The sequence below is a fragment of the Sturnira hondurensis genome, unplaced genomic scaffold (genome assembly GCF_014824575.4).
Source record: "Sturnira hondurensis isolate 20B ecotype Veracruz unplaced genomic scaffold, ASM1482457v3 Scaffold0020237, whole genome shotgun sequence".
NCBI lineage: Eukaryota > Metazoa > Chordata > Mammalia > Chiroptera > Phyllostomidae > Sturnira > Sturnira hondurensis.
Window position 1 is genome coordinate 2,201,792 of NW_028092868.1, and position 24,609 is coordinate 2,226,400.

Here is a 24,609-nt window from a genome sequence, read left to right on the forward strand (position 1 = left end):
AAGAGAGAGCAGAACAGATGCCATTGCCTCTCTCTGACCCCACCCCCACATACAGCGTCACAACCCAGCAACTAGGTCACCCTGCCCTGGTGAACACCTAAGGCTCCACCCCTCACTACATAATAGGCACCATCAGACCAAAACATTATGGCTCAAGAAGAACAGCTCAAAGCCCCAGAGCCAGTACTTCTAAGCGACCAAGAGATAGCTAATCTATCAGATGCACAGTTCAAAATACTGGTGATCAGGATGCTCACAGAACTGGTTGATTTTGGGCACAAATTAGATGAAAAAATGAAGGCTACACTAAGTGAAATGAAGGGAAATGCACAGGGAACCAATAGTGATTGGAAGAAAACTAGGACTCAAACCAATGAAATGGACCAGAAGGAAGGAAAAAATGACCAAACAGAAAAGAATGAAGAAATAAGAATTCAAAAAAATGAGGAGAGGCTTATGAACCTCCAGGGAATCTTTAAACATTTCAATATCCTAATTATAGGGGTACCAGAAGGGAAAGAGCAACAGCAACAAGTGGAAAACTTATTTGAATAAATAGTAAAGGAGAACTTCCCCAATCCGGCAAAGGAAATAGACTTCCGGGAATCCAGGAAGCTCAGAGAGTCCCAAAGAAGTTGGACCCAAGAAGGAACACACCAAGGCACATCATAATTACACTAGCCAAGATAAAAATGAAGAAGAGAATCCTAGAAGCAGCAAGAGATAAAGGGACAGTCACCTACAAAGGACTTCCCATCAGACTGTCAGCGGATTTCTCAAGAGACCTTATAGGCAAGAAGGGGCTGGAAAGAAGTATTCCAAGCCATGAAAGGCAAGGACCTACATCCAAGGTTGCTCTATCCAGCAAAGCTCTCATTTAGAATAGAAGGGCACATAAAATGCTTCTCAGATAAGGTCAAGTTGAAGGAGTTTGTCATCACCAAGCCCTTATTATATGAAATGTTAAAGGGACTTATCTAAGAAAAAGAAGATAAAAAATATGAACAGTGAAAGGACAGAAAATTCACAGTTATTAACAGCCACACCTAAAACAAAAGCAAACTAAGAGGACAGCTAGATCAGGAGCAGAACCGTAGAAATGGAGATCATATGGAGGGTTAGCAACAGGGGAGTGGGAGGAAGGGAAGGAGGGAGAAGGTACAGAGAATAAGTAGCATAGATGGTAGGTAGAAAATAGACAGGGAGGAGGGCAAGAATAGTATGGGAAATATAAAATCTAAAGAACTCGTGACACATGGACATAAACTAAAGGGGGGGATGTGTGCAGGGTGGAGGGGAATAAGGGGGGGAATGGGACAACTGTAATGGCATAATCAATAAAATATATTTTAAAAATAAAATATAATAAATAAATCGGCTGCCCCTAGTGCTGGTCTGGGACTCACTGAAGCCAACTGTTGCTCACTTGATGGAATTTGGGAAGTTGTGAAACATGAGCCAAGACCGGCCTTTCATATGAAAAAGCAGCTTGGGAATCTCCCAGGCAGGTCAAACGGTGCTTGATGGAGGCTCAGATATTGCACCAGTTTGCTGGCTCTGTCAGGGGAAGGTTTAGAAAGGGAACAATGGCCTCTGCTCACCTTGACAGCAGCCATTTCAGTTTCTCCCTGTATACCACTGGTGCCTTCAGGCTGCTACCCCCCATACTGGTTCTCAGAGGGAATAAGTCTCAGTAGGTGAGCCAATGTGTGTGTGGGTTCTTTAAGAGGGACTGCTTGGGAACTCCAGCAGTTTCTTCCACCAACTCCATCCCCACTGGTTTGTGCAGACAGAAATTGTGGGGACTTATCTTCCTGGCACTGGGACCCTTGACTGGGGGGCCAGGTGTTGGGCTGGGCCTGCTCATTCCTGAGAAGATATCCCTCCTGAATTTTTATCCACCACGTGGGTAAGATACCAGCCGGTTCTACATCTGCACCCCTCCTACTAGTCTGGACAGATGTGGTTTCTTTAATTCCGTAGTTGTCAGACTTCTATTCAACTCAATTTCTGATGATTCTAGGGGATGGTTTTTCTATATTTTAGATGTAATTTGATTTGGTTGTGTGAAGGTGTGAGCCATGTCTGTCTATGCTGCCATCTTGACTGAAAGTTGTACAAACCATTTTATTAAGCATTTTATTACTTCAACAACAACAACAACAACAAACCCTAAGCTGCTACAGAGAGACCAGGCAAGGGTCTCTATTGGGAGTCTTTACAATAAATCAGCGATTTTCAACCAGCGTGCTGCAAGAATTTTTAAATTTTTAAAACATTCAATACCTAACTCTCTAGTCAGGGACACTGACCTCTTTTCCATTAGATTATAAGATTAAAAAGTGACAACATTCAGAATAAGAGTAGCCCTCTAGAGTGAACAAATCAAAATTATACCTATTGTTTTTGTCAGGTCAGCAAAAAATATATTTTTTCTATTTTTAGGTGTGCCACAGAATTTTAGTAATTAGTTTATGTGTGCCATGAGATGAAAGTATTTGAAAATCACTGCAATAAATAAATCCTTTTGCTGTGTATTGGGTTCGCCGAGAGAAGGACTGAAGTAGAGATGGAAGCTGGCCTTCCTACCTCCTTCCTCCGGAGCCCAAGCCTCCTGCTGCTGGACACATATTATGGAAGGAAATGTGTCCCAGGATCATCTAGTGCTTCTCCTGTCCCTGGGGGGAACAGTAGTCAAGACTGTCAAGGGTGGGACTCAGAGGGTCCAGTAAGTCCACCCAGTTGGCCAAATTGGGTAGCGGGAAGTCAGAGAGCTCTCCTGAGCTCGACCAGCAACTCCCACTTTGTTTCACTTCGCTCTCTCCTGTCTCCCACCCAACATCCACACAGACAACACACCATTCGGGGTTTGATAAAAGGGAACCCCAGAATGGGGAAATGATTTATCGTATGTCACCCGGACAAACAAAGGACTTGACTCACTCCTTCAACAGTGCTTACTGAGCTGCTGTCCCAGGGTCTTGGGATGTAGCAGCAGTTAAACCCAGGAACGCCTTACCCTGGCGCTGAGCAGCCCTGCTAAGGAAGCAAAGAAAGTGAGAGGGCCCAAACTTCACGGTCACCAAACTTTTACCAGGTTCCACTCCCCTTCATGGTCAAAACTACTGGACCACCAAGTCAAGGGGATAGGCACCGTGGCTATGAAGAGAGGCATCTCTGGGCAGGCAGAGCAAACCTTGAGCTGGAGCAGACAGGGGGCAGGTAACTACCACTCCTGTTGCATCAGAGAGCTCTTCCTTTTGCATTCGGCAAACAGGATTAACTCAGCAACAATAATCCCTTGTTAGGATCTCCTTCCATGCCAGGGACTGTACTAGTAAGCTCAGGATCAAGTGTGACTGTGCTGCTCTGGCCGAGCCTTCAGAACAGCTCTGATTCAGCGGGAAGGAAAGGCAGGAGAACATGTATTTACCAAACACCTGAGTTACCAGAGGGACCAGTGGGTTCTGACTGGGCAAGGCAGACCGACCAGGCAGCTTCCAGAGATGACTGTCAGTGGGAGGAGGCCAAAGCGAATTTCACTGCGATTCCGGTTTCAGGGCTCCTCCAACAAGGAAACCTAGATCTCCAAAGAACACAGGAGGATAAAATGAGCCCAGAAACAATGAGGCAGAGACAGAGTTGCACTTACCTGAGCTCTGTTAATATTCCACCCTGCTCTCTCCCTCCTTCCTTCCCTCCCCCACCCTTCTCTCCCTCTCACAAACTTGGCACAAATAAACCTACCAACCAAGCCAGCACTGGGACAGGGCAAAGCTGGGCCTGCCTTTGAGTCATTGATTTCTTTCTCCCCTCCATGGTTTCCAGGCCTAAGACCCTGTGTCAGGGCCCAGCCCCTTCCTGCCTCGGTCTGCCTGCTCAGTCAGAGCGGGCCCCTCTCGCTTCCAGAGACATGTTCCTCTACTTATATTAAGGTCATCTGTCTTTTTCCTCTGCCCCCCAAGTTTATGACATCTCCCTGCACCAAAACCCCTCCCCAGTCTCTTATAGGACAGACTCCATTTGTCCATGAAATCAGAACACTCTCCAGTCTCTTGTGGGTGACATGAAGAAGTACCCCAAGTTTGCATGTCATGTTGAAGTCATCTCATATAGACCCACATGGAGAACCACATCACATGCAATGGCAGAGTCAGAGAAACCTAGAAATCCCCTGGGCCCCCCTTTGCAATACACAAATGAGGAACCTGCAGCCCGAGCACAGTAACTTGACCAAAACCTCCTGGCTAGATAGTAGCAGAGCCAGAATAAAAATTCCTAGTTCAGTTCATTTTTTAGACATTTTGCTTTTCTCATGGTGACATTTCAGGCGCCTGACAAATATACGTGTATGGGACAATATACACTATATAAACTTCTCAGAGCAGTTCACCCACATAGGTAGGCCCAGCCTACTTCTTTGGTGCCGAGACTCCTCTGTGTCCGGTGCTGGGTTGCGAGATCTCAATCATCTGACAGAGGTAAGGGCCAGCTCAAGTTAGAGGCACAGACATGGAGCAGGCTCAGATGGGGTCACCCTATTCCCAACTGGCAGTCAGGACAGTAAAAGAGCCATCAGAGCCTAACACAAAGTTCAAAGACAGGCCAAACTAAACTCTCTCGTGAGGACACATGCTCTATCAGACAGGGTTCAATTAGAAAACCAGGACCATGGGGATGAGGGAGTTGTCATAGGGAGTTGACCATACACAACTGTGGAAGCTGGTTGAAGTCTAGGTCAACCTGGAAGTGGTAAGATAGACAGACGAGAAGGAAAGATGCACATGAAGTGGAGAAGAGTGAGGACAAGCTGGTATTATGAAGACAGACAAATCTGTGTTGGTCTCTCATGGCCTCCAGGTTCAACATCTGGATGGCCTGCTGGAGAAGCTGGGGCCACACATCCCAGAGGTAAGCACACGCCTGGCTCAAGAGCCGAGGGTCTGCCAACCCAGCTGCTGCCCCACACCAACAAGAGGAGCCAGCAGAGAAGCAACAGTGTGCAACAGTGACTGATGCCTTGCACTGACCTTCCAGAGCATAACAGAATGCAGCTTCAGCTCCATTCCGCCTTCCAAATCTCACATAAATGTCTCCTCTGGCCAACGCTAACGTGGAACTATGCAAGGAGGAGAGTTTGGGGGAAAACAGTTCCAGCTTAACTATAATAAATTGACTCAGAACAAACCATTCAGACAAATATAAATGCAGACTCTGAAAAAAATGGAATGGTTGCCACGAAAATTTGGTTAATCTTCATTGAAGGTTTCAGTCATCAGGGAGAACATTGGGGCTTTTGAGGGTACCAATAATATTCTCTCTCCTTACCTCAATCACAGATACCTGGGATTTGTAGTATTATTAATTCTGCAGGCTGTAAACATAACTTTTCTATAACCTACAGTGTGTATACTAGTCACAAAAAAAAATGCTTTCATCATTAAGATAAAAGAAAAAATATGAAGAAAATTATCAGAATAGAAGGATGGTTCCAGTCATATCAAGGAGTTACTACAAGGAATCAAGTGAAGACTTCTTTATTCCATAGTGTTGAGGTCAGCAGATTAGATGATGCTGCCATCCACCACTGGTAAGAGAGTAAATAGGTACATCCTTCAGAGAAGACGGTTTGATTGTATCTATTTTAGTACACACACCCTTTGATCCAAGAATTATACTTCTAGAAAGCCATCCTGTAGAAACAACCCATACAGGTACACAAATGTGTACAGGATATTGGTGGCAGTGTTATTTATAGAACTCAAAGCTCAGAAACAACCTAAATGTTCATTGACAGGGAATGGTTAGATAAACTGCAAAGGTACCTCCACGCATGCAGTGCACAGAATGCAGTGGTGTAAACACAAGTTAAAAGATGATGTTAAGTGAAAGAAGCTAGAGTAGAAGACCACATATTGTATTACCTAATTGACATAAATATCCAGAAAAGACAAATCTACAGAGACAGAATGCAGATGAGTGGTTACCCAGGGTTGGGGATGGGAGCAAGGAGTGATGACAAAGACTAAGGGTTCTTCGAGGGGCCAGCAAAACACTCTAAATCTGAATTCTGATAATAGTTGCACAACTCTGCAAATTTACTAAAGATCATTAGATGGTATACTTAAAACAGAAGACTTTGTAGTAGATAAATGATACCTCAATAAAGCTGTTGAAAAAGAATCTTAAAAGAGAATAAGATCATTGTATGAATGTATGTAGAAAGATCTTCAAGAAATAATGTTGAGTGAAAAGGAAAGCAGAACAGTGTGTGTAGTAAATGTCTTATCGGTCTGTGTAAAAAACATTATAATATACATGGAGTTATAAATGTTCAGGAAAATATCTGGGAGGATATACACCAAACTGTTAAAAGGAGGTGTTGGTTTGGGGGAGGAGGTTGGTAGAATTGTATTGAGACACAGATACAGATGTGCATCCAAGCTGTCTACTCATTTTCTTCACTGCGCATCCTAGCATTGGGGTTGGTGACCCTGATGGCCAGCTGGGCTGCTCTGTCTACTATGGCTTTGCAGTTCTTGGAGGAGACATTGTGAGCAGTCTCAGCACAGTAAGACTTACTGCACATCAAGACTTATTGCACAGCACTCCAAGCTTCTTGATACTGTGGACTAGGAACTGAGAAAGCCACTGGGCAGCATGGGCTTTGCTTTCTTCTTGCTCCTTTAAGCAGTGTTGAGGATCAAGATCTGGCCCTTGAAAGACTATACTTTCGGCGATCACTTCTGTATTTTGTTACTAGAGAGGTTTCCTGAATGTGTAGTGCACCTGAAACCACGAGAAAGAGATGGAGTGTGTTCTCCTGAGTGTGAAGCCGGCTCTTGGCGTTGCTTCGGTAACTGCCATTTGCCACTGATGACCGTTCTTCTCTCTCTTTTGAGAGAGCAAGAAGGAAAGAATACTGTGTAAGTGGGAAGAATGAGATATGGCCTTTGAATCTTCTACACACTCCATCGTCGATGCCTCTGGGTTTCCACTGGTTACGCTTACTTTTCACATATCTGTCTGACTGGTACCGGATGAACTTCTTGGTCCTCTTTCTGATGATCTTGGCCTTCACAAAGGGTTTGAGGGTAGCCATGATGCCAGGTAAGAGGTAGCTGACCTCCATTGGACAAAAAAGGAGTTATTGTTAAAGAGAAGAGTTGAAGGATGGAGTAACGTTCATGATTAATCTGTGCTGTTTTGCATTGTTTCCATTAGGTTGGGGCAGGATTCTTCCAAAAATGGGGGGACTGAGGCCTGATTGTCCGTGGATGGGCCCTTCCAGGCCACACAGTCATAGACATCCTTACAGAAGGCAGATTGGGCTTTGCAGATATGCCCACTTCTGTGCCTTTATATTTTCTCAGTGAACAGTATTAGTCTTGCTTTTTTAACCTCATTTCCTGGTAAAGTTGCTTTTGAAAAACACCAGCTTAGTCTCAAATGAGTTAAGCACTGAGGGGCTGAAAAAGAACTAAGAAGCATCAAAGATTGTGGAGCGCTCCATGTTAAATGAGCTCCCTGTTTAAAATGCAGCTTTATAGACACCCCCTGAGTGGATCAGGGTCCCGGGAGGAACCAGATAGCATGCTGCAGCTGGGCAAGGAGAGAGTTTCATCAAATTCATGAGAATTGAATAAAGAGACCTTTAATGGAAGTGTGGGAAAGGTTTGGGGAAGGTGGTGAGCAATGGTGCAGCACCCCAAGGCCAGTGACTATTGGGAGCTGTTACTCTCCCCTACACCTAAAAAGCAAGATAAGAGAACCATTATGGGAGCCTGGATTGAAAGCTGTGTGGTGAGGGCTGCCTGGTAGGAGCCAACCCCAACAACCATCAGGGGCAGAGCTGGGAACATAAAAGCCCTGATTTGAAGCTTCGCGCCCCCCACCTCCCACCCCGCCACTGACATCCTGCCAGGGTTCCCACTGGCTGAGCTCAGAAACCAGAGGAGAGGGGAACAGAAGCAGTCCATACTGGTCAGCATCCCAGGGCATAGGACTTGGTAGAAAAAGGCAGAGAGTGGGTCTGGAAGAATTCATGGAAGGTCTCCATCTCACCATCCCAGCTTAAGGTTGAGGTAAGAGTCCCAGTCCTAATGAATCTGAATGGTTCTGGGAATCTGGAACCCCAGACAAGTCTGATCGAGACTCAAGTTTAAAAACCACTGGTGTGACCCAAACTGGGGATGAGAAATGCCCTGTTAGAATAAGAATTGTTTGTAAGGGTGATTCTTTCCCTTACCAGTATCTACTCTATTTCCTCTTTCTCTTCGTGTATGTGTACACCTTCCATCTCTAAGAAACAACCCCCAACTCCTGATCCAAGGTGTCCATGTGCCTAAGATGGAACACAAGTGGGGGTGGCAAGGGTCTGTGGGAAGGAGCACAGATCACTGTCCCCTCCCCCAGCTTCTTCACAGGCAGGCACAAGGCACCTTCCCGGAGAAGACAGACACACCACTGATTTCCCAATAGAGCCTTGCAAAGTCTGGTGACAGACATGTTTCCCTAGCTTAAACAACAGGGCCAGCTTCCTATCAAAGCTGGCTGTATGCCAAGCTGCCCCAGAGGTTGGGTCAAGCTCATGATTCCCATGAAGTAGTCTCTATTCCTCTACAGTAATAATACCAACTGGCATTGCCAAAGGACTTTCTTGGATGTTCAGCATTGTGCTAAGGGATTTAATACACTAGACTACACAGCTGGCTATGGGACTTTGGACACCTCTGACACTTGGGACACCTCTGCTGCCCACTGCCTAATGTCATCTTGCCCAAGGGTCCAACTCAATTGCCAAAAATGCATGAGCATGATTCCCAGTGAGCTTCGGAAAGGTTCAAAGGTCTCCATGTCATAGTAGCCTCTAAAACCAGGGTGAGGGTTGCACAAAAACCCTCTATTTAAGGAAATATTATTCTAATTCAGCTGAGGGAATGTACATATACTAAATGTGTTAGCCACATTGTACTCTATATAATGGCACCATCTTAAGCTGTATAGTGTCAAACCTGCCCATCTATGAGTATTGGCCCTGAACTGCTCCACCTAAATCTAGACTATTTGGGTAGAAGACAGCTTAAAAGATTTACTTCTAGACTGACCTCGCCTTTGACAGGCAAGTGACTTGAGGCCCAGAGCCGGTGGACACTTGCCAGACGGTCTTGAACTACGAGTGACACAAGTAGTGCTAGACCCTGGTCCCCAGTTTCCCCATTCATTGCCCTCTTCCCTACACCAAGAAACCCCCTTGCAAGTCGCTGGACTGACCCATAGGACGGATGGCAGGACCCATGAGATTGTGCCCACGACCTTTTTCTTCCAGCGCCTGTAGATAAAGATTCAGAGGAAAATAAAACCCAAAAATAGAAGAGAATAGTCCTGAAGCTACTCCTTCATTTATCCATATATTCTCATCTATCACACAAAGCAGGTAGACATTTAGAGCTGGTTCAGTGGTGAACATGGACATGATAAGAGCTTCATGCAGGCCCTGGCTGGTGTAGCTCAGTGGATTGAGCACAGGCCTGCGAACCAGAGGATCCCGGTTCGATTCCCAGTCAGGGCACATGCCTGGGTTGAAATAAAATCTTTAAAAAAAAAAAAGAGCTTCATGCAAGAGATCTTAATGCCAAGAAGCCATATGACCATCAAAGAGTGTGTTTTCTTGTTTTCCATTTTTAACAGCGTTATTGGGGTGTAATTGATATAGCAAAAATAATTACAGCTATTTAGTGGGCACAATTTAATGAGTTTGGACATATGAATAAACGCATGATATCATCACAATAATCAAGCTAACAAACATATCCATCAAAAGTTCCCTTGTGTCCCCTGGTGTTTTTGTTTTTGGTTTTTGGATTTGCCTTTTGTTATAAAAACACTTAACATGAGCTCCATCCTCTTCACAATTTTTCAAGTGCACAATACTGTATTCTTAATTTAGGCACTATATTGTTCAGCAGGTCTCTAGAACTTATTCATCTTTGAGATACATTTTTTTATCCAGCAAATTAGAAAAGGTTAATTATTTTTAATTTTGCCAATGTTAGTGAGGAAATGGAGAAACTGAAATTCTAAACATGGTTTTTATTGGGAACAGAGGGACTTTTTTTTACCTAAAAACATAAAGAATGTGTTAAAAGAAAAACCACAAAATCTTACTGAAACAAGGCATAATCTAAATACCATTGGAATGGAAGGCACCCAACAGTAACTTAAGATGGGTTACCAAAGTGGTGAGGGTACAGGCCCTGGGGCCAGATCCATGTATGCATATCCCAACTCTGATTAAACTCTTGTGCCTCCATTTTCTCCTCTGTAAAATGGACTGAGTATAGAACCAGCCTCATAGGGTAGTTTTAAGGATTAGATTAGTTAGTTAATACATACAAAACACTAAGCCCAGTAATAGAGCATGGTAAGATCTCAACAAATGTTAGCTATTGCCCTGGATGGCACGGCTCAGTTGGTTGGGCGCTGTCCCCCAAAACAAAAGCTGGCCAGTGTGATTCCCAATCAGGGCACATGCCTGGGCCGCGGGTTTGAACCCCAACTAGGGCACATACGAGATGCAACCAATCAATGTTTCTTTTTCATATCAATGTTTCCCTCCCTTTCCATCTCTCTAAAAATAATAAATAAAATCTTAAAAAAAGAGAATCAGTGACCTCCAAAGAGAGAGAGTCTAAGAGAGGAACCACCTTCCTGCTCCTGGTCCCAGTCCCTCTTGGAATCTTATGACTGTTGGGGGTCCACCCCTGGATCCTTCCACTAAATTCCCTTTAGGCTTTGACCTTGTTAAAGCAGGTTTTTGTTACTTGCAACCAAAGAAACCTAGGCTAAGACAGACAACACTATGTATTAGAAGAAATTAAAGGAATCACATATGGTCAAAACAAGGCTATTCCAGATATGGGGACGAGACAGGACTGGGCCAATAGACAAGGCCAAACTGCAGAAGGCCTTGGGTCCTGTGCTAAAATGTTGGAAATTTATATCACAGGTATTGGGAGCTTTAAGCAGATGAGTAATGCCATTGGATTGCCTCCTGAGTGATAGAAGCTCAGGGCAGGAATCTAATCAGGAGGTTATGGCAGAAATGGTGGGGGCCTGGGCAAAGGAATGACCATGGAGGTGGAGATAAGGGGGTGATTTTAAGAGATTTTTAAGGACAAACCACCAGTACTTGGTTACTAGCCGGTAGGCAGTGAAAAAGGGGGAAAGAATCTAAAAGGATTTTCAACCTACAGCTTGAATAAATGGTTAAAAGAAAGCAGGTTTGGGGGAGAAAACAGCAGCTTTAATTTTAGATTTACAGTGCAGGTACGAGTAGGTATGTCAGTGTGCACTGGACAAGCTAGCTCTGGAAGTCCAGGGAAAACAGCTAACCTAGAAACACACTTTTAGAGATCATGCTCACAGAGACGGCAGATCATTAAAGTCACATGAGTAGATAACATTACTCAGGGAAAGCAGATAATAGGGGAAGGGCAGAAAAAGAGGGAAAACAGGATCTGAAAGAATGTCAGCATTGAAGGCACTGAGAGAGGAAGAGGAGACTGCAAAGAAGGCAACAATGCAGGTGGAGAGCAGGGGCCCAAAGGAAATAGATCTTTCGGAAGGAGGAAGGACTCAGGGACATAGACAACAGTGTGGTGATTGCAGGGGTTGGGGAGGGTGGTATAAGGGAACTAAATGGTAATGGGAAAAAATACAATAAAAAATTTAAAAGTAAAGCAGAAGGAGGAAGTATGGTGAGTAGGCAAACAGCATTCTCCTTCGCTCCTTGTGGGAGGGAAGTCTGACCACTGTTTTCCTGTTGAGCCCTTTGTTTACAACTAGTGTATGTGCACCCCATGAGCAAGCTGGGGTTCAGCACCTCAGGAAACCTCTCAGGGACCTTCTTCCCACCTGCCACCTTGAAGCTCCTGGGCTTTCTTGCCAAGCTGGCCCTCACCCCCTGCTCATTCAAGCCCATCCACCTGAGATGGAACGTGCGTCTTTTGCTTGCATTGCCAAAATCTCCCAGCTTTTTCCATTTTCATTCCCAGCCCCATCTCCATAACCCTCAAGCTGGTCTTAACCACAGTGCCTGTTCCCATTGCCCCCGACTCTGAGTCAGATCTGTGGGCTCTACTCTTTCCCCAGGGGGATGAACTCATTCCCTAAAGGACCTTGATCTCTCATTCTTTTGCTCTGACTTGAACCCCCAAGTGGGCCAAGGTCAGGTTCCAGCTGAGACTTTGCTAAATGGCATTCATCTCCCTTCCTCTGAGCAATAAGACTCAGACCTTAGCTGCAAAGTGGAGCAAAGATACAGGGCCATTGCTTACCAGGATGTGGGATCTAGGGAAGGTTTTTTTAAGGTGAGAGCTTGTATGCCAATGAGAATGATCAAGGAGAGAAAAAAATGAGTGTTGCAGGAGCATTGAGGAAGACCCCCTCTCCGAGCTGTCTTTCCATCTCAGAGCATCCCTGAGGCCTTTGAAAGTCACATATCCCAGCTCTCCTATTAGCTCCCTGACCCTGTGACATCATGCAGGAAGCATTGCCATTCAAGTTGGAAGATTTAGGGTTACTTGCCAGTACCTCAACTGACTTACCTTCCCCAAACTTTCTGTTCTGACAATAATGTCTGCCATTTATCAAGGCCCTAGTTGATTCCAATTGCCTGGCATACATTACCTTGAACCTTGACAAGCTCCTAAGGCTATCATCCCTCCAAAGAGACAGGTGCAGAGAATTTTCTTGCTCAAGGCCATAGAAGTCAGGAGACACCAAGACTCAGCCTGAGTCAAAGCTCCTGCAGCCTTCACACCACCTCATTGCTTCTCCATGTATCATGACCAGTTGTGAGCCCAGACGCTGAAAGTACCTAGTCCTTGATTTGAGCTACAGTTTTGCCACTTACCTGTTGCTGTGTTACCTTGGGCAGGGCACTAATATCCTTGGCCTTGTATTCCTCATCTACAAAATAGGTATAATAATAATTGCCACCATAAGGCCTTGGTGAGCATTAAATGAAATAATACATGTAAAAAGTGTTTTCACAGTGTCTGGCACATATTAGGTCTTCAATTGTCAGCAGACACATCCATGAATGAGAGGTTAAGCTGATGTGTTGAATTGTAGTGTGCAAATTTGCTCATGACCTTGAAGGCTCACAAAAAGAGGATTTTCTGGGCAAGAGAACAATTTCAGAAACCCATTCTCATTGTAGGGTTAGGGACTGAAAGAAAAGTATTCCCCTCACTCAGAGGTGTTTGCCCCTTTTCCAAGGGTCCTGCTTACCCTCAAAGACCTGACCTGCTGACAGATGAGGTAGGAAGGTACTAGAGGGTGAGAAGGGAGAAAGGAGAGGAAAGGGGGGAAGGAGGGAGTCTGCTCAGAAACTCCTCATGTTAGACCTGGTCATTAACTGTCTGAAAAAAGCATATTAAGAAGTGGCCTCCCTTGGAGCACCTAACTCCTAATAATCGTGATCTGGGCAAAGGTAGAATTTCGTGTTAAATACTCACAGAGCTAAAGCCCAATTTGTACATCTCGGTAGATTCTTAAATTTAGAGCATCTCTTCTCAGAACTGGAGCTTCCTAACGAAACTTCACTTCATGGAAGAGGAAACTGAGGTTCAGTAAGCTGAAGTGAATATTTCAGGTCACAGAGCTACTAAGTCTTTCTTTTCTTTCTTTTATTAAATTACAAGCATTTTTCCAAACCTTCAGGTCCAGCTTGTAGTGCACTAGGTCCCCCAGATAGATCTCTTTGTAGCGTCACCCTGACACACGGGAAATTTCATGAACTCCTCACATATCCATAGTTTACAAGTTTCCTTTGCCCCCTGTTTCATTTCTATAATACCTGCTCTTGTTTTAAGGGTCTAGCACAAGTTGGATACATAGTAGGCATTTGATGCATAATCAGTTAACTGGTTATGTGATTCGTATTAACATGTGTTTTCTAAGTGCCTTGGGGAATATGGACAGGGAGAGCACCTGCTGAGTATCATCAGGATCCCAGCCCAGAGGAGGGCACAAGGATGCTGGCAAAGCGGAAAGCCCTGCACTGCGTTGCCCCCAGGCCTCACTGGCTCAGTCTCCCTGCATCCTCAACACTTTCAAAGCTGGAGCCAGGCCAGCTCTTTCAGGAAGACAGCTTCGTTGTTTACAATTTAGGAACTGAGAGAGGTACGGATGTGGCCTCATAGGTTTCTGTTGAGCAATGTGATTTCTTCCCATTTCGGAAGTGACTGCATTTCTTCAGAGGTACCTTCCCACTCACCTTCTAGATCTTACTTCTCCCACACCATTGATATAAACCTGGATGAAATAAGAGGTTTCTAACATTATGAAGATTACCAGAGGGGAGCAAGGGTGGGGGAAAATGAAGAGAATAAAGGAGGCCAAATAGATGGCAATGGATAAGACTAAACTTTGGGTGGTGAGTACACAATGCACAGATGATGTATCATAGAATGTACACTTGAAACTTATATAATGTTTTTGCCCCAGTAAATTTAATGGGGTGCTAATTCTGAGAAAACATGAGGTCATTCCCTTCCAACACACATATGCGTATGCAGCACACACATACACACTCTCAGTTAACTAGAAACCTAGTTGATGTGTCCTTCAGGTTGGCTTTTAAAATTCACTGGGAGCGCCCTAGCTGTCATGGTTCAGTGGATTGACAGCCAGGCTGTGAGGCAAAGAGTCACGGGTTCGATTCCCAGTCAGGGCACATGCCTGGATTGTAGGCCAGGTCCCCAGTAGGGGGAGTACAAGAGGCAACCATACATTGATGTTTTTCTCCCTCTCTTTCTCCCCCTCTTCCCCTCTCTCTAAAATAAAATCTTTTTTAAAAATTCACTGGGAGAAAGTTTTAACAGTGCTTATCTTTAAGAAAAGGAAATAAAGAACAGGAAGGGAAATTGTTTCCTTTTATTTGACTTGTTACTGACAGCCTGTCATGATGATGGAGTGAGGAGGCAGGGGAAGCAACAACACATATACACATACACCATACACAGAAATGTTAGATAACATATATTTTAATGTTTAAATAAATGTCTGAAATAAAGAGCAAAGAGAGAGATAGAAAAGAGAGCTCAAGATCTCTAAGGGCTGGAAATAAAAAGTAAACTTAAAAATATATTGACTTATCATAGAGCACATGTTGAAGCCACGGGGACCCAAGAGGATACTAGAACTGGTCTAGGATTGTGATGGTAGCACCAATGGATCTACAGACCCCTGCACAGCTAAGAAATGGAACTGGATTTTTGCAAAAAGCCAGGAACTAGGAAAGAGATGGCCCACCCTTAGCTAGGGCTAGAAGAACACCTTCAGCTTTGAGACATGATCCTCAAGTGAGCTGCCTGCCCTAGACTATGAGGGAAAGAGGAGAAAGAGGGCCACCTGCGTGAGCAACAGCTCAAAATCTCAAGCCTGAATGGCAAGTGGTGAGAACCCCAATGTACCCTTTGGAATGGTGTGGAAACCTGGGACCAGACAACAAGGACAATAACACAAAATGCTCTGCACTGTGGGACTCAGTAGGGCCCAGCAAGGACAGCCAAGACCCGGCCCCTTCATGAGCCAGGACACAGGCAAGGCTCCCATGAAAACACACTCTTCAGTACATGAGCTCACAACCAAACATTATAGAGAACTGACAACTGCTTCCATCAATAGTCAGCTGGCATAACATAAGGAAGAATTCACACTTGAGGAACTAAAGATAATAGAGCGATCTGAATGGGACTTTAAAGTAGGGATGTTTCTTTTTTGAATCCAGGATAATTTTGTATCAGAAAGATGGAAGATTGGAAAAATGTTTTCACCTCAGATCCCTTTCAAAATCATTGAAAATGGCACAATGTATTTATGAAGCATAATCTCACACAATACAAAAACAGAGAAATGGGAGAGAAAATAACAGATAAGAGATTTTCTTTAATGAAAGTAAGAAAGTAGATATAAAATGGTAACTGAGTTATCAGACCAGAAGAAAAAAACCCAGAAGGAATCTAATGAAATCTTCAAAAAAAATTCATAATACCTTCAGGAAGATAAGAGGAAATGTTGCATCTGTGAGACAAGAAAGAGGGGCCATAAAAGGGAATATTAAGGAACAGGAAAAAAGCCCATTGGAAACTTAAAATATAACAGCAGAAACTTTAAATTCCAATGAAAGGTCTAGGAGATAAAAGTAAGGGTAACTTCATAGAAAATGGGAAGATAAAAATATTGGAAAATAGGCAGAAAGTGATAAGAATATTAGAGACTCAATTTGGGGGTTCAACACCCAAATAAGAGGAATCCTAGAAAAAGAGAATAGAGAAAACAAAGGATAGAAATGTAGCAAAGAAACAATACGAGAAAATTTCACAGAACCTGAGTTCCAGCAATTTAGGAAAAAAAAAGGAGCATGCTGGGAGAGTAATATGTCCAGGTTGCAACAGGACTGTGAAAGAGAGAGATCTCCAGGAAAGAAAAAAATTAATAGATTGTCTGATGAATGTGAATGCATTAAGGAAGACATTTGGGACCAAAATAATGAAAAGCACATGGAAAAACTCTATTGTTGAACAAAACTTGTACCAAAAAAGGAAGTGTAAACATTGTACCCAACTGTGAATAATTTTTTACATAATCATTATAAACAAAAACATTGCATGTTGATTTAACCAAAATGTATGGTATCTATGTTCTGGGAGAACAGAGAGGGTGTGGGGGGCAGGCAGCTTTGGTGTTTGCTGGACAGGGGTAAAAGCAGGTGAAAGTCTGGAGAATGGTGTATCTTCAGAAGCCACACTAGCAAGTCCAGAGGTGGTATCTAAAACTGGGGGGAAGTCAGGAGCAAGCAGGAGAAGCATGATGTTTAGAAATATGTAGATGGCTATTAGAGAAAACAGCTATGAGAGTTGAAAGTTGTTGCATCTGCCTGTAGGGAGTACAGCAGGAGGGATGCTGCTGGGTTTTATTATAAGCTATATTTATAAGAACTAAACAATGAACCCAAAATACTTTGACGAAAAAGAAAGACTAATTTTAGAAAGTCTAAGTTAACATATTCTGTTTATTTTTATTTATTTTTTATTCCTTAATTCATTTCTACCCTCAAGGTTAGAAGAGAGATCTTGAATTTAAAAGCAGAATACCAGCCCCGGCTCAAGTGGCGTGAGTGCCAGTCTGCGAGCAGAAAGGCCGCCAGTTTGATTCCCAGTCAAGGCACATGACTGGGTTGCGGGCCAGGTCCTCGGCTGGGGGCATGCAAGAGACAACCAATTGATACACCTCTCACACGTCCATCTTTCTCTCCCTTTCTTCCTCCCTTTCCCTCTCTCTAAAAATAAATAATAAAATTTAAAACAGTGTCAGTGTGGGCCCTGGCAGGGCAGCTCAGCTGGTTAGAGCATGGTCCACATACACCAAGGTTGTGGGTTGTATCCCTACTCAGAGCACATACGAGAAGCAGCCAATGAGTGCATAAATAGGTGGAACAACAAATGAATGTTTCTCTCTAAAAAATAAATGAAAGAAAAATTTAAAATAATGCCAGGATGAATAAAAGCATTAGTGGTGAGAACTCAGCTCTTAACTACTTGCAGCTTTCTGGGTCAAAGAGATCTTTGGCCCCTCCAACCTCTGTGTGGAGACAGCAAAAGGCTATATTCCGTTACAATTTCTTGGTTACTGGTCACCCTTGGGAAGACCCTTAGATTAAAGAGGAGATGGTCATTTTATCTCATCTGCACCTATGAGATCATTCAGCCTCTGGAAGACCCTACTTAAAATGCAAGGTGCTGGGAAAGAGAAGATCTTAAACCTCCATGGAGTAAAATCCAGATGATCATTATTTTTCTGGAACTAGTAAGAATGATCCACTAAGATAAGAGGACAAAGCATGCCGAGGGGCTGAGGTTGGTCAGAGGGGAGCTAATATATGGGAAAATAGTATATTTTAATATAATTACTTGGAGGCTGGAACATTTTGGCCAAGCCTACAGAACCAATTTTCAGTTCTTAAAATCAGCAACCATTGTGCAGAACATACATTCACATCCCACCCTCACCCCTAACAACCCTGTCCTTGATGTTCAGCTCATCCTTAACCCCAGTCCTCTCTGTTTGATGGTAGGGCAGAGGTATAATGGCCACAGTACTGAGAAGGCACTTTGAGACCGAAAAATGATGCAGGCGACTCCATAGAGTATAGCAATTTATTACAGAGTAATTTACTTACAGCGACATGGGGCTGGAGCAGACAGGCAACCCAGCAATCTGCGCGGATTACTCTCCGCTAACAGACCCCTGTTACAGTACTTTCTCATAGTGTAACTTAAGAACTAGTGATGGACAAGACAAAGGGACAAAAAATGCAGTGCCCACGAGGAGACACACCTCCTAGTGGTAGATGACTGTTTGTCATAGACATTATCATCATTTCAACTTTTATATTTGACTCCATTATCACATCATTCCCACTCTTGCTAACAAAAATAATCAAAACAGCATTGATTATTCATTTGAATAATAATTCTAATTATTAATATTAATAATTAACGAACACAGACGTGCTTGCTAATGACAGTAAGGTTGGTTCAAGGTCACAACATTAAAACTTAAAGATGGAAGAAGTCTGGGACACAGAAATAAAGTTAGTTTTGTTTACAGCTACACCTGTAACCATCCCAAACTCTCTGCCGATTGCTCCCACTGCACCCTATCCCTGATCTCAGCACCATCCTGAATATTTACCTGCTCCCTGAGGTGACCTCTCTCCTTGACTTTCACCAGGTATCTAACCCTCACCCTATCTGGTGATCAAAATACCAGTCTTTGATATTTCAATACACCATGCTATTTCAGTACCAACATTCTCCCATTTTTACAGATCCAAAAGCCAAATCATTTACATCTTGAGCCATACCCAGAGAATTCCGTACGGCATTAACAAACCTAGCAGAACAATGGTGCACTTGTTTGAAGACGATCTGACTCCATTCCTCTCCTGTTAAAACATTTCCAAGTCATCTTACTGCTGTTTGGTTCCCACATCCCAAGTTACTAACGAGGCCAAGCATTTTTTCCAATGTGTATTAGTCATTTGTATTTCTCCAGACCCAATATAGATTCTTATTGACTTACCGAAGCCCATGATGGAGTTGGCTTTGAGGTGGAGGAAGATGAACTTTGGGGGTTACAGTAGAAGAGGTAGGAAGGGGCTTCGGGGAGGGAAGACGAGGAAAGGGAGGTTCCCAGGCCCCGTTCCCAGCCTCCCTCCCTGGATTCTTTGCACATTTTTCTGTCTTCTCCCCTTGATCAGACCCATCTCTTACGGCTGGAGCCCCTAACTCCTTCCTCACCAACCAATTTGGAGTCTCAAGCTGAGCAGGCAGAAGCACCTCCTTCCCGGCCACATTTTAGAAAATGCTCCAGAGAAGATGGTGACCCTACTGGTGATGACTTTTTGTTCCAGCCACCGACTGGACTAAATAGCAGTGACGACGGTTGTAGCCACTAACCCATCCCAGCCATTCACTCTATCTCTAACGTCCCCCCTGGGACTCACTACACCTTCACACCCATCCCACTCCTAAGCCTGCCCCCACATCCGGAACCTCCCTGCATCTCACTCACATCATTACTGACCTTTCCTACTTCCGGATCTCTCCCCCTACTCTGACCCTTCACCTTAGCCCGAGCTGTTACGCCACCCGCCACCCGGCTCCCCACCGCCACCACATCTCCAAGTCTAACCTCCACCTCAGATCACAATCTCAACCTTGACCTAAACGTCATTCCTCAAGCTCATTTCATCCCCACCTCCAAACCAAATAAAGCTTTTTTGTTACGCTTTCTTCTAAGAGTCTAATCATTTAAGCTCTCGCATTTAGGTCTTCAATCCATTTGGGGTTAATTTCTGTGCATAGTATAAGGCAAGAGGTCGATTTCATTTTTAAAAATTTATTTTTAAACTGATGGGATGGGAAGGAGAAAGACTGGGAGAAAAACATCAGTGTGTGGTTGCTTCTCACGTGCCCCCTATTGGGGGCCTGGCCCTCAACCCAGGCATGTGTCCTGACTAGGAATAGAACCAGCGACCCTTTGGTTCTCAGGCTGGCACCCAATCCACTGAGCCACACCAGCCAGGACCAATTTCATTTTTATGCATGTGGATTTCTAATTTTCTCAGCATCAATTGTTGAAAGACTATCCCTTCCCCATTGAATAGTCTTGGCACCATTGTTGAAAATCATTTGACAATTTATGCTTAGGTTTATTTCCGGGCTCTTTATTCTCAGTTTCTTTTTATCCTTTGTCTCCATCAACCTAAATGTATTAGGCTTTTTGCCTCATAGTCACAAAAATGCTGCCCCACATCATATACTATCCCACAGATCATATACTACAACCTATTCATATACTACAACCTACTTGCCTATTCAAAGGCAAGATCCAAGAAGGTGTGTCTCTCTTTTTTTTTTCAATCAGGAGTATCTTCCAGGAGTCCCCTGGCCCCAGCAGACTTCCTCTTAAGCAATGTTTTGCTCAATGCAGATTATTATGTTTTCCAGAATTTTGTGAGCTGGTTGCTAAACACCACCCCCCTTGAAATTGCTGTGGTGGGAGCAGTTATAACACAAACTTGGCAAATGCTACAAGACAGGAGGACTTTTGTTTCCCTAGGGGACTGATTTACCAGCACAGACTTGTCTGTAAGTCTTCCTAGTCAGAACTGGAGAATATGGCCACTCCTACCTCAAAGAAGTCATAGAGGTATATATCATTTTCAGTCTCTCTCAAGGGAAGCAGACTTGGCCAGCAAGCAAGGAAAGAGAGAGTTGGGGAAGTAACTGTGGCGTTTGCCACTGATGGCTCCCAAGGCTGGGAACTCTTTGAACTCACTTAAAAGCATGTCTCTGAAATCTCTCTGAGGACACAGTGCTATGGGCTCAGTGACAGGATGGACAGAGCTCTCGCAGATGACATAGTAACTACAGTGAGGGGTGAGGCTTCAAGGCAGGCTTTCTCAACCATACAATGGGGCCTGGTAAGGTGGAGGCCTCAGCAACTTCCTGTAACCTCAGTGGGGGCTGTCCTGACACAGAGACTGTGAAGAGCCAATAGACATGAGTCTTGGGTGCTGGCAGGAAGGAAGGAGCCCCATGGGGCTGCAACAGGGGTGGAGGTCTTAGATGGTGGTAGAAGTGTTCCTTGAGGAAGAGCCAACAAAGGAAGGCTTGCCCTCCTTGGCCAGGAATTCCTTGCTGATCAGGCCATGGGTGGCCATGATCCTGAGGAGTCCATGGCGAAACTTCTGGCCAATGAAGACATAGATGAGGGGATTGAGACAGCTGTGGAAGAAGCCCAGAATCTCAGTGGCATCCAGGGCTCGGCCAATGTCATTTCGGCGTTGACAGGTCTCCTCGATGACCCGAAGCCTCATGAGGGTGTCTGCCACCAGGACCAGATTGTAGGGCAGCCAGCAGAACAGGAAGACGAGCACGACAGCGAAGATGACCCGCATGGCCCGGTGCTTCTGGCCCATGTGGGCCTGAAACAGCGTGCTCAGGGTGAACCCGTAGCAGAACAGCATGACCAGCAGGGGCAAGAGGAAGCCAAAGGTCTGGGGCAGGATCCGCATCACCATGCGCCATTTTGTTGTGTTGACACCCAAATCCTCGTAACAGACTGGGCTGGATAAAGGTGGTTGATAGGGCTCACGAAAGATGAAGAGGGGCAGGGACAAGACCAAGGATAGAATCCAGATGCCTAAGCATATGAACTTGACCCAGTGCCGCTTCTGAGTCAGTATGCGTGTGGCGTGCACAATGGCCAGGTAGCGGTCCACGCTGATACAGGCCAGCAGTAGAATACCACTGTAGAAGTTGACTTCCTTCAGGAGTGAGACCACCTTGCACATGATTCTGCCAAAGATCCAGCCCTTTGTCTTGGAGGCAGCCCAGATAGGCAAGGTCAGGGCGAAGAGCAGGTCAGCCAGGGCCAGGTTCAGCAGGTAGATGTCAGTGACAGAGCGGCTGACCCGGCTGTGTAAGATGACCAGCATCACCAGGGAGTTTCCCAGCAGGCTCAGCAGGAAGACCAGGGCATAGATGACAACCACAGCATACTTGTTGAGGGTCTCAGTGTCCAGGCGACAGGGGCTATAAGATTTTTCTGTGGGTGGTGTGCCGGTGAAATTTTCAAAGTCAAGAAACCAATCCGAATCATTCCAGAATGAACTGTCCACAAAGATACTCATGATTTTACCTAGTTGAAAGATTAGGAAAAATTGTGGTTTATAACTCAGATTCAAGTGCGCTCATCAAGGATGTGAGAACAGTTACTGGGATATTTTTCTGCCTCCCTATTGCTTTATCAACCAGAGATCCATTCCTTTGCTTCCTTCTTGGATTTCTTTAGAGGTCAGCGCTACCTGGCAATGTGGTCAACCTTCCATAACTCCAAGGCCTTATCTGAGTGTGGACAGAGATGAACTACAGGGGGAAAAAACCTTGGTCACTGATCAGGCCTACAACTGCCTCAACTCTATAATTCCACCTCTGTCCTTTCTTTGACCTTCTACATCCTCAGCCATGTCTGTGCACTCAGATGGGAGGACCAGATTAATCCTGGACACATTTGGGAGGAGCCGGCATTAAACAAAATAGAAGAAGGCACACCTGTCCCCAGGTATCCCTTTCTGTGTTATTTCCCCTCCTATGTTATTCCTGATTCTGTTTAACCTTCTTTAAATCTACTGAGGGAAAGAAATGATGACAATGAAGCATTAAAGTGCATTTTAAGCCTTCTCCCCAGAGAAGCAATAAATGCTTGGTTCTCTGTGTAAAGGAAGTGTAAGCTTTTGAGAGCACCCCCCGTCTTGGTCTCTGAAATCACCTCCTAAACATCCACAGCAACGTTCAGCAGTTTTCAAATATCATTTTAAATTGCGAAACACTTTGTTGAAGCAAAATTTTAACAGAAGCCCAAAATGGAAAACAAATAAAGCCTCATCTCCTGGGGAGGGAAGGTGTGCAGCTCCCTCTACCTGGACTGCTGCTCAGGGCTCCCCCAGCCCCCAGGACTAGTCAGAGGACAGTCTGAAAACCTTTGGAAAGTTACCAAGACTGGAAACAAGGATACCTTGCATCCAGTCCTGATTCTATCATGGCTATGGTGTGTGACCTTGAAAGGGTCCATTTACCTCTCTAAATTTCAGTGTTCTCCTCTGCAAAATGAGGGAAGCAGAGTTGATGACCCCTGAGTTGTTTCCAGGCCTGAGGTTCTACAAGTTCATTCAGATTCACACTCTTTAGCACATCCTCTCCTGCCAAGACTGCAGTTTCACAGAAAACTAAGTCTTAGGGCAAAGCAGTAAACATGAAACTGGGGAGGTGTAAGCCTCTTCCTTGCAAAGGAGGTGAGAAGGCTATGCCTCCTTGTCACCAATGACAGCCACCAACCATATATAAAGTCAAAATTGAATATATGGTCACAAGGGAGGAGGCAGAAAGCCAACTGAGCAGAAATCTTCAGATCCCAGAGAAACGGATGCATTTTCTAAAACACACTCAAACCAAATCTCCCCATCCCAAAGAAAGTCCTGGCCACCAGAGGTGGCTTCCTACCTGAGGCACCAACCGTAAGAGCCTGAAGCTCAGAGGCCAGAATGATTTCACTGTCAGAGGGAACTTGTTGAATAAAGGGGAAATAGTGACTCCACGTCACAGCCTCTTCTTGGAGCCCTGCCCATGTCTAGATTTGGAGAACAGACAGTCGAGGGAGGAGAGCCCCGTCAGACATTCACGGGGTCCATATGTCCACACAGGGGTACCAGGCACAAGGATGGAGCTAAAAGTAATTATCTGAATGCTCCACTCGATGGATGACTATTTTTATTCTCCTCTTTTTCTAGTATTTATTTTCATGTGTTTCTTCCTTTCATCCCCTAGCAAACCACCTTGGAAAGCGTCCAACTTACCTGACACACATAAAGGGCAAAGGACTTGACTTTTTACAGAAGAGATTTCAGGAGTCCACTGGAGGAGGGCCTGAGGGGTCCTCTACTTTGGAGGAATTCGGGGGGAATCTGGGGGGAAGAAGGTGGAGGACTGTCCTTAAGCTGTGTTTGCCCAAAAGACACACCACTTTTACTTACATTGTAAGCTCCCGTGGGGTGGCCTGGGGGATAGTGGAGATGTGGAGGGAGAATGACCCCCTTTCTCCTTCCTTTGCCCAGCCACTGCCAACAACGGTTGATTAGAATTGCCCTGACGCTGGGAGCAGGAGCTGCCTGGAGCCCAGCTAGATGACGGGGGACCATTGGAGCTGGGGCAGCGAGTGAACGGAGTAGGCAGGGTTCGTGTCACTCTGCTCCTCTCCCCGTACTGAAGGATGGCTTCTCTGGGAACCCGCCTCAGCTGCCCCCAGCAGCTCAGGCCCCTGGCTTTACCCCTCTGGTACCTCATCACGTCTCCGTTATAATGTAAACCCTGCTGTGTTGCAATGCTGTGTTCACCAGTCAGCCTTCCCCACTAGATTGTGGTGGACTCTGGGTCCTCTACCAGGGAAACAGAGTAGGTGCTCAATGAATGG

General features: G+C 44.8%; 1 protein-coding gene, 1 non-coding gene and 1 pseudogene across 2 annotated transcripts; 1 reads left to right on the forward strand and 2 right to left on the reverse strand.

The window, feature by feature from the left end:
- Nucleotides 1-6,448: 6,448 nt before the first annotated feature.
- On the reverse strand, nt 6,449-7,114 carry LOC118975423 (60S ribosomal protein L32-like; annotated as a pseudogene).
- Nucleotides 6,722-6,935, forward strand: LOC118975449 (small nucleolar RNA U3). The gene has a single exon (XR_005064053.1). It is a non-coding gene; the product is annotated as a small nucleolar RNA U3 (small nucleolar RNA).
- A 13,577-nt stretch (nt 7,115-20,691) lies between the features above and the next one.
- CXCR1 (C-X-C motif chemokine receptor 1) lies at nt 20,692-23,679 on the reverse strand. Its single transcript, XM_037029324.1, has 2 exons — nt 23,643-23,679; nt 20,692-22,281 (listed from the first exon to the last, which is right to left on the reverse strand). The coding sequence occupies exon 2, from the start codon at nt 22,271-22,273 to the stop codon at nt 21,203-21,205; it is 1,071 nt and encodes a 356-aa protein (XP_036885219.1). The 5' UTR covers nt 22,274-22,281; nt 23,643-23,679; the 3' UTR covers nt 20,692-21,202.
- Between the last annotated feature and the right edge of the window lie 930 nt (nt 23,680-24,609).